This window comes from Octopus bimaculoides, chromosome 28 (genome assembly GCF_046866305.1).
Source record: "Octopus bimaculoides isolate indiv1 chromosome 28, ASM4686630v1, whole genome shotgun sequence".
NCBI lineage: Eukaryota > Metazoa > Mollusca > Cephalopoda > Octopoda > Octopodidae > Octopus > Octopus bimaculoides.
In genome coordinates, this window is record NC_142955.1 from 7,812,298 (window position 1) to 7,819,797 (window position 7,500).

Below are 7,500 nucleotides of genomic sequence, written 5' to 3' on the forward strand. Positions count from 1 at the left end.
CTGCTGTAGATAGCTAAGAGGTGGGAGGCTGCGTGCATGCATACAGCTCTTCACTGGAAACGTGATGATACTATCTGATGTCCTCGATGGCTCTCAGGGCTCTGCTATCAAAGCCATTGACCTTCTTTGCCAGGGTCTTCATGTGTGGGCGAGGGGCATGTTTCTGCTCCATAGAAAATGGAGAGGACTGATGCATTGTAACCAAGTTGGTTAAGTCAGCTTTTACTATGTTTTATTTCATGAGAAGCTTTGTTAAATTTTCTTTTTATGCACGTGAAGATTTAACACTTTTGTTCATCAGTAAATAACATGTCCGAAACAGCTGCAGTGAACTACAAACCACCTGTGTTTTTGTTTATACTTGAATTAACTCAGAACCTTCCATGCATTTGGATTTGGAGTCTGTAGTGACTGTGGAATGCATGTAGTGAGTGTACCCCTGTGTGACTATTCAGTCAGTACTTGTGGATGTATGCTTTACTGACAAATCCATATTTACTTTAGTAACTACAAATATGTCAGTACACATTGTTGGTACAGAGGTGCACTATCTCTTAAGGCGGCGAGCTGGCAGAAATGTTAGCATGCCAGGCAAAATACTTAGCAGTATTTCATCAGTTTTTACGTTCTGAGTTCAAATTCTGCCGAGGTCGACTTTGCCTTCCATCCTTTTGAGGTCGATAAATTATGTACCAGTTGCGTACTGGAGTCGATATAATCGACTGGTCCCCTCCCCCAAAATTTCAGGCCTTGTGCCTAGAGTAGAAAAGAGGTGCACTATCCCTGACTCTACTTTGATGCTTTTACCATTTAAATATTTGCTTCTTTTGGATTCTGAAAATCTTACATATATATATATATATATATATATACATACATGCATATCCCTCACTCCCTTTCTCCCTCCCTCCACAATCAGGATGAAAGCAGTCCCTCTGACCCTTCAGAAGATTTCTGTGATAAGTGGAAGAAACCAGAGATCTATTACAAAGTTGTGACAAAGTGAACTCAGCTAAAGGTATCCAGGGTACTGGGTGGTTGTGGTAAATAGTGTAACACTTAAGTCTACCACCTCAGTTAGCCACAGTAAGATTTGAACTCATAATACAAATATTCAGAACAGATACTGCAAAGCATCCGATGTGAAAATCTTACGGTTCATCCAATGCATTGGCCTGGATAGGTAATTTCTTTTTTATTGACTTTTAAATGATGAAAGGCAAAATTGAATTTGATGAGATTTAAACTCTGAGCACCTAGCGTAAAAAAAAGTGCCTTAAAGGTAAACTGACAGGGTAGAATGACAATAACAACAATGTGTAGTAGGGTGAGGTCAAAGTCATTGGGGTATTGGGATTAGGTTTCTGTTAGTAAGTAACAAATAATAAAATCACACTAAAGTTTTACCTAACTTTCCTTTCATTGATATACTTATGTATTAAACTTCCTCAAACAGGTTCAGTTTAAGTTATTTCTGCCAACTCCTTTATAACGCCATATCTATTAAATAGCAGTTAGCCTCTGACCCCTGTGACATGGATCACACCATTAGACTCATTACACAACATCTTACCCTCACTATTTCCCCCAGTATAATGGAAACATGATGTAAACCACAACCTGCGAAAATTTCTCCTGAAAGTAACTTTATTTACCATAAAATGTAATACCATGGATTATAATAGCTCCTTAAAATGAAGTTCTTCCCATTCCTTACCATTTCTATTACGTTATTTTTATTCTTATTTTACTTCATTATTTTAACTTACTTTCCCACATGCTAGTTTCCTAACATTTGGTCTCTCTGACGAAGCCTTGGGGCTCAACCATTGTCCAATCCCTCTCCAATGTTTGTTCATCCCTGTATATCATTGACGTGATGAGGATAACTTAATGGTAGAAACAGTTGTAAGAGTTTAGTATTTGTACACTCATCTGTTCTTATTCATTTATTTCTATGTATATATCTATTTTCGTATTTATTGGCTTATTTCATTTGTTTACTGCTTCTTTCAGTTGCCACCTACCAAATCCACTGTCAAAACTTTGCTTGGCATGAGTCTATAGTAGAAGACACTTGCCCAGGATGCCATGTAGTGAGACTGAACTGAACCATGTGGTTGGGCAACAAGTTTCTTATCACACACCTATGTATATGCTAGACTACCCGGGACCCGTTGGGTTATCGGGAAACTCAGTTTCCCAGCAACGGAGTTTTGTTTCGTGGTTTTTTTTTCTTTCCAGGTTATTTCGCATGCTTTCAACGAATGTGACATCGAAATCACGCGTAAACAGCTCTTTTCCCCCAGAAAAGGTAAGGTTTGGCTGCTATTTCTTGCACGCCCTACTACCACATAACAGGTATGTCGGAGCCTTTATCGCAAATAGCTGTTACGTAGTAGCAGGGTGTGGTAAAAATAGTAGCCAAATCTTTGGAGGCGAGGTAACATTGAATGCACTTGAAAAAAAAAACCTAAGGAAAAACCATTTCATACGGAGGTTACGAAGTTCATGATATATAGGAGTGGCTGTGTGTTAAGTAGCTTGCTTACGAATTGCATGGTTCCGGGTTCAGTCCCACTGCATGGCACCTTAGGCGAGCGTCTTTTACTATAGCTTCGGGCCAACCAAAGCCTTGTGAGTGGATTTGGTAGACGGAAACTGAAAGAAGCCCGTTGTATATATGTATATATATATACATATGTATGTGTGTGGATATGTATGTGAGTCTGTGTTTGTTCCCCCCCCCCCCCACATCGTTTGACAACCGATGCTTGTGTGTTTACGTCCCCGTAACTTAGCGGTTCAGCAAAAGAGACCGATAGAATAAGTACTAGGCTTACAAAGAATAAGTCCTGGGGTCGATTTGCTCGACTAAAGGCGGTGCTCCAGCATGGACACAGTCAAATGACTGAAACAAGTAAAAGAGTATATGTATGTTATCAATCAGTTTCATTTCTGTATTTCTTATCCATAGAGAAAGAGCCGGACTCTAACATAGATTCAAGGCTCCTTCATTGGAACTTTTATCAACATCATCTAGGTATTTGTGCATATGTGTGTGTGTGCAGTATTTGGTGTTAGTGTATGCGCAGATTTGTATGTTTGTTTTATGGATGCGTTTTTATGTCTAGATGCATGCATATGTATTTATGTGCTAAATTTTTGGAAAGTTTTACATATCTTTACAGTTCCATTGATGGCTTGAATCTGTAGTCTTCTAATCAGCCTTTTTCTTTCAGGTTTTGAGAATCCTAATTTTTCCAGGTTTTTGTTGAGGCAGTTCGTTACATATCCCAATGCCCCAACAATCACGGGTATGAATCTGAACTTGTAGTCTGGGTGGAGTATCTGTAAATTTCTCAGTAGCTCGGCGTAGTTGTTCTCTTTTTCTCTAATCTTTAGTGGGATGTTGACATCCGCAGGACAGCTGATTTCTACTACTGAACAGAGTTTCTCTTCTCTGTCCCAGATTACTATATCCGGTCTATTATGTCTGCACTTTATTGAGGTTTTTATTGGGACATTCCACCAATACTCTTTCATATTGTGAGTGGTAATGGCCTCTACCTCATTATGGGTTTTCATCTCCTTAGCCCCGGGGTTATCCTGTCGGCGGATTTCATTGTACCGTGTCTTGGCCACAACATCATGTCTCATAAGTAGGTAATACCGTGATGACATTTTTGGACAGCTGCTAATGATGTGGGTGATATCTTCGATACTGATTCCACAGAGTCTGCATCGATTATTACATTGTGGCGCTTTGCCCGCCTCTCTGTCCCGTTTGTTTATTAGGAATTTGGTTGCTATTTCTTGTTCTTGAATAGCAAAGGCATACCCTTCAAAGTGAGAGTTGGTGACCCGATTGTTTGTCCACGATAGACTGCTCTGGTTGTCAATGTTGTTATCACCCTGGAGCTTTCTGTTAACGTATCCATGCATGGTCTTCTGCTGGAATGCATTCATCCTCTCCTCTGATGTTATGTTACGGTAGAGTCTTGCAATTTCTTTGGGTAAGAGTTCAGGGTTGTCGAATAGGAAATGCTTGTCAAGTAGTTGCCTTCCCAATCTCATGATGGTATTTACCTCATGTCTGCAGACTTCATCAAGGGGTGCACTTCGACACTTGGTGGTTATGAGAAGATGTCGAAGAGATATGACACGGCATTCAAAGGCAGTCTGAATTGATGTTAGGCCCCTCCCTCCTTTATTTCGTTTTAGGTATAGGCGGTCTACATCGCTATTGATGTGAAAGTTGTTCGTGCTCGTTAGTATTTTTCGGGTCTTCACATCAAGGGCTCGGATTTCATCAATTGTCCAGTCAAGTATCCCGAATGTCGGTATGAATACTGGTACTGCAAACACATTGTGGGCTATTGCTTTATTGAATGCAGAGTTCCGAGGTCCATATTTTCCTAACCCGATTTCTGTATTCCTTAGTAACACGTTCCTTGTTACAGGTACCTTCATATGATACGTTTTCATCTACTCCCAGGTATCTGTAGGATTCCTCATCAGATATTGGAGAAACAGATAGGCCATTGATGGAGATGTTGTTAGGGTGGTTTTTAGCCCTTCCTCGTTCCACAACCATATAGGAACATTTATCTTGGCCAAACTCTAGTCCTACATCACCAGAAAATGTTGTGACCAGGTCGAGGCTTTTTTTCATATCATCCATGTTCTTGGCATACAATTTCAAATCATCGACAAAAAAGCAGTGCGTAATTTTGGTGTGTCTGTTTGCCTGTGTTCCAATTAGATACCCTTCAGACTTCTTCAGCATGTATGATAATGGGTTTACCGACAGTATGAACAGCATGTATGTATGTATGTATGTATGTATGTGTGCATGTACGTATGCAGTGTACATGCGTATGCATGTATGTATATATGCATGCATGTATGTATGTATGTGAGCATTTATGTATGTAAGTTTGTAAACGTGTCTGCGCGTGTGTATATGTGTATATATATGCACACAAACATATGTCTATGTACTGATATGCGTATCTCTTCAAGTCGTATATATGACTGTAATTCTGTCGAAGGTTGTATGTATATATATTTACTGTAAAAAAACAAATCGTATTTTCCGTTGTCAGATCAGTCTAATCGAAAGGTTAGAGTTTCTTCCCCTTGGACCCCCAAGAAGCATATGGAACCAAGATGAGAACCACTAGCTTATATAAACCCTGAACGTAGTGACTGGTACAAGCATTAGTTTATTAGAACAATAGGAAAATGCTTTGCAGCATTTGTTCCAGGTCTTTACATTTTGGGCTCAAATTCTGCTGAAGTCAGCTTTGCTTTTCATCCGTCATTGATAAAACAAAGTTTCAGTCAAAATTGTTGGCATTAGAAATCAAGTTTAGTGGAATCGTAGAATCATTAGGGAGTCAGTAGAAATGCTTTAGGGCTTTTCTTCTTGCTCTTTATGTTCTGAGTTCAAATCCCAGAGGTCAACTTTACCTTTCATCCTTCTGAATTTATCTTTTAGCTGTTTCGGTTATTTGACTGAGGCCATGCTGGGCACTGCCTTGAAGAAAGAAAAGATAAAAATGATGGGCGGTGGTAGTGGTGGTGGTGTTGAGAAAAATGTAGGGTTGGTATCTAGCTTCAATAACTTATAATCAAAATTTGAAGGGCCTACAATGGCCTGGTGAGGGTCAAAAATGTGATGATGTTGTTGGGAGAAAGATAGAGGACCACCATGGATCATTTATTCACACATATAGCTTCAACAATAGACGTCTCCCTTTGCATCGCCCCCTCCCCAACCAGCAACGACAGCGGTCATCTGACATGCTAGAAATAGTAACCAAGTCTCCTTCATAGCACACCCTACTTTCTTATACATGTATGAACCGATATGAGTGGCTAGATCTGATAGAAACACCACTACTACCACCGTCAAAACTACCACCACAAATAATAATGGTTTCAAATTTTGCCACAAGGGCAGCCATTTGGAGGAGGGATGTGTCGATCATATGGACCCCAGTGTTCAGCTGGTACTTATCAGCCCAAAAGAATGAAAGGCAAAGTCGACCTCAGTGGAATTTGAACTCTGAACGTAGCGATGGGCGAAATACCGATTTCTTTATTACCCACAAGGGGCTAAACACAGATGGGACAATACACACATGCGGAGACAATTAACACATGATAGAATGGAACAATGAAATTAAACAATAATGATGGGACGGCCACCTTTGGGTGGAATTTGAGCTCAGTACATAGAAACGGACGAAATGCTCCTTATCATTTTATCCGGCGCACTAACGTTGGTGTTGATGGTAGAATTGATGGTGGTGGTGATGTTAGTATTGGTATTATTATTTGTGGCGGAAAGGCGGCGAACTGGCAGAATCATTGATATTACCCCCATCACTTCTATCTCCAAAACTACCATCACCACCTTTTCCACCGCCACCACCATTACCACTACTACCACCATCACCACTACTACCACCATCAACACTTATTAACACTACTACCCCTCACCACCGACAGCAACACGATGACGACAACCATCACCACTATCATCACCATGACTGCCGCCTCTGCCGCCGCCGCCAACAGCAGTAGCAAAGCAAGAACAAGCACCATAAATGGAACCATAAATTTTCTTACAGTGAATCTAGCTCAACACAGCGCAATACCTTTCCGTCTGTCTCCGGCACTTTCCGTTACACGAAGAACGAAACCCCTCTTATTCTTGCCCCCCCCCCCCCAGAATACATTGGTTATTAATAGAACGTTCTCAAGTAAAGATATTTGCAGGTAAGAAGACGACTTCTTATATTTTCTTCTTTTTCTTTTTAAAAACTTAATTTAAATACAATACGATGGAGAACAAAAAAGAAAAAAAGTAAAGCGGTGTGGGGGGTCAATAAGGGGAACAAATAAACCGGTTAGTGGGATCCTTTACATAATCAACTCAGCCTATTAGAAATAGCAGCAAAGTAAAGAATACTCTTCGCAAATCACATTCTACGAAAGGGCGCATTAAATGATGTAGTTTTAGACGATCGTATATGCTCAATAAACCAGAACAGTAACAAATGTAATATATTTAGTGCATAGATCTATTCGACGGGACCCGATCCTCGCGGATGCGGGAGCCTGAAACTTGTAAAAACTTCTATATGTCTGGCCGTCAGTCCTAGACGAAAGAGTATACAAACTTTTTGTTCGAACATAAAAACAATATGATAGAGAGAGTAAAAGAAGAGAAAACAGCAATTGGGAGCAGTTTCGGGTAAGTTATTAAGTAACGAAGGAGGCCTCTACGTGGTCACTCAGTATGCTGGAAATAGCAGTCGAAATTTTCTGAAATTGCGCACTCAATGTGTTATATAAGGACATGAAGGACAGAGCGTAAGATAATGTAGTTTTCGACAGGCGGGATTGTCAAGGCTGGAGTCACTTTGGTGATCATTTTGCTGGAACAGGTTTCACTTGGGAACTGAACAGCGATAGCAATAAAATGCA

At 40.3% G+C, this 7,500-nt stretch overlaps 2 protein-coding genes across 4 annotated transcripts in view; one reads left to right on the forward strand and one right to left on the reverse strand.

The window, feature by feature from the left end:
- LOC106873345 (uncharacterized) overlaps nucleotides 1–7,500 on the reverse strand; it is a 263,949-nt gene that overhangs the window by 232,826 nt on the left and 23,623 nt on the right. The gene's annotated exons all lie outside the window — the stretch shown is intronic.
- LOC106871232 (uncharacterized) overlaps nucleotides 1–7,500 on the forward strand; it is a 22,481-nt gene that overhangs the window by 4,174 nt on the left and 10,807 nt on the right. The window contains exon 1 of one of the 2 annotated variants that reach the window (XM_014917583.3): nucleotides 6,395–6,789. The exons of the other annotated variant lie outside the window; for it this stretch is intronic. Coding sequence (XP_014773069.2) covers nucleotides 6,527–6,789 — 263 coding nt within the window. The 5' untranslated portion in view covers nucleotides 6,395–6,526. Of the gene's footprint in view, nucleotides 1–6,394; nucleotides 6,790–7,500 lie in introns of those variants that run through there. 2 annotated transcript variants of the gene reach the window in all.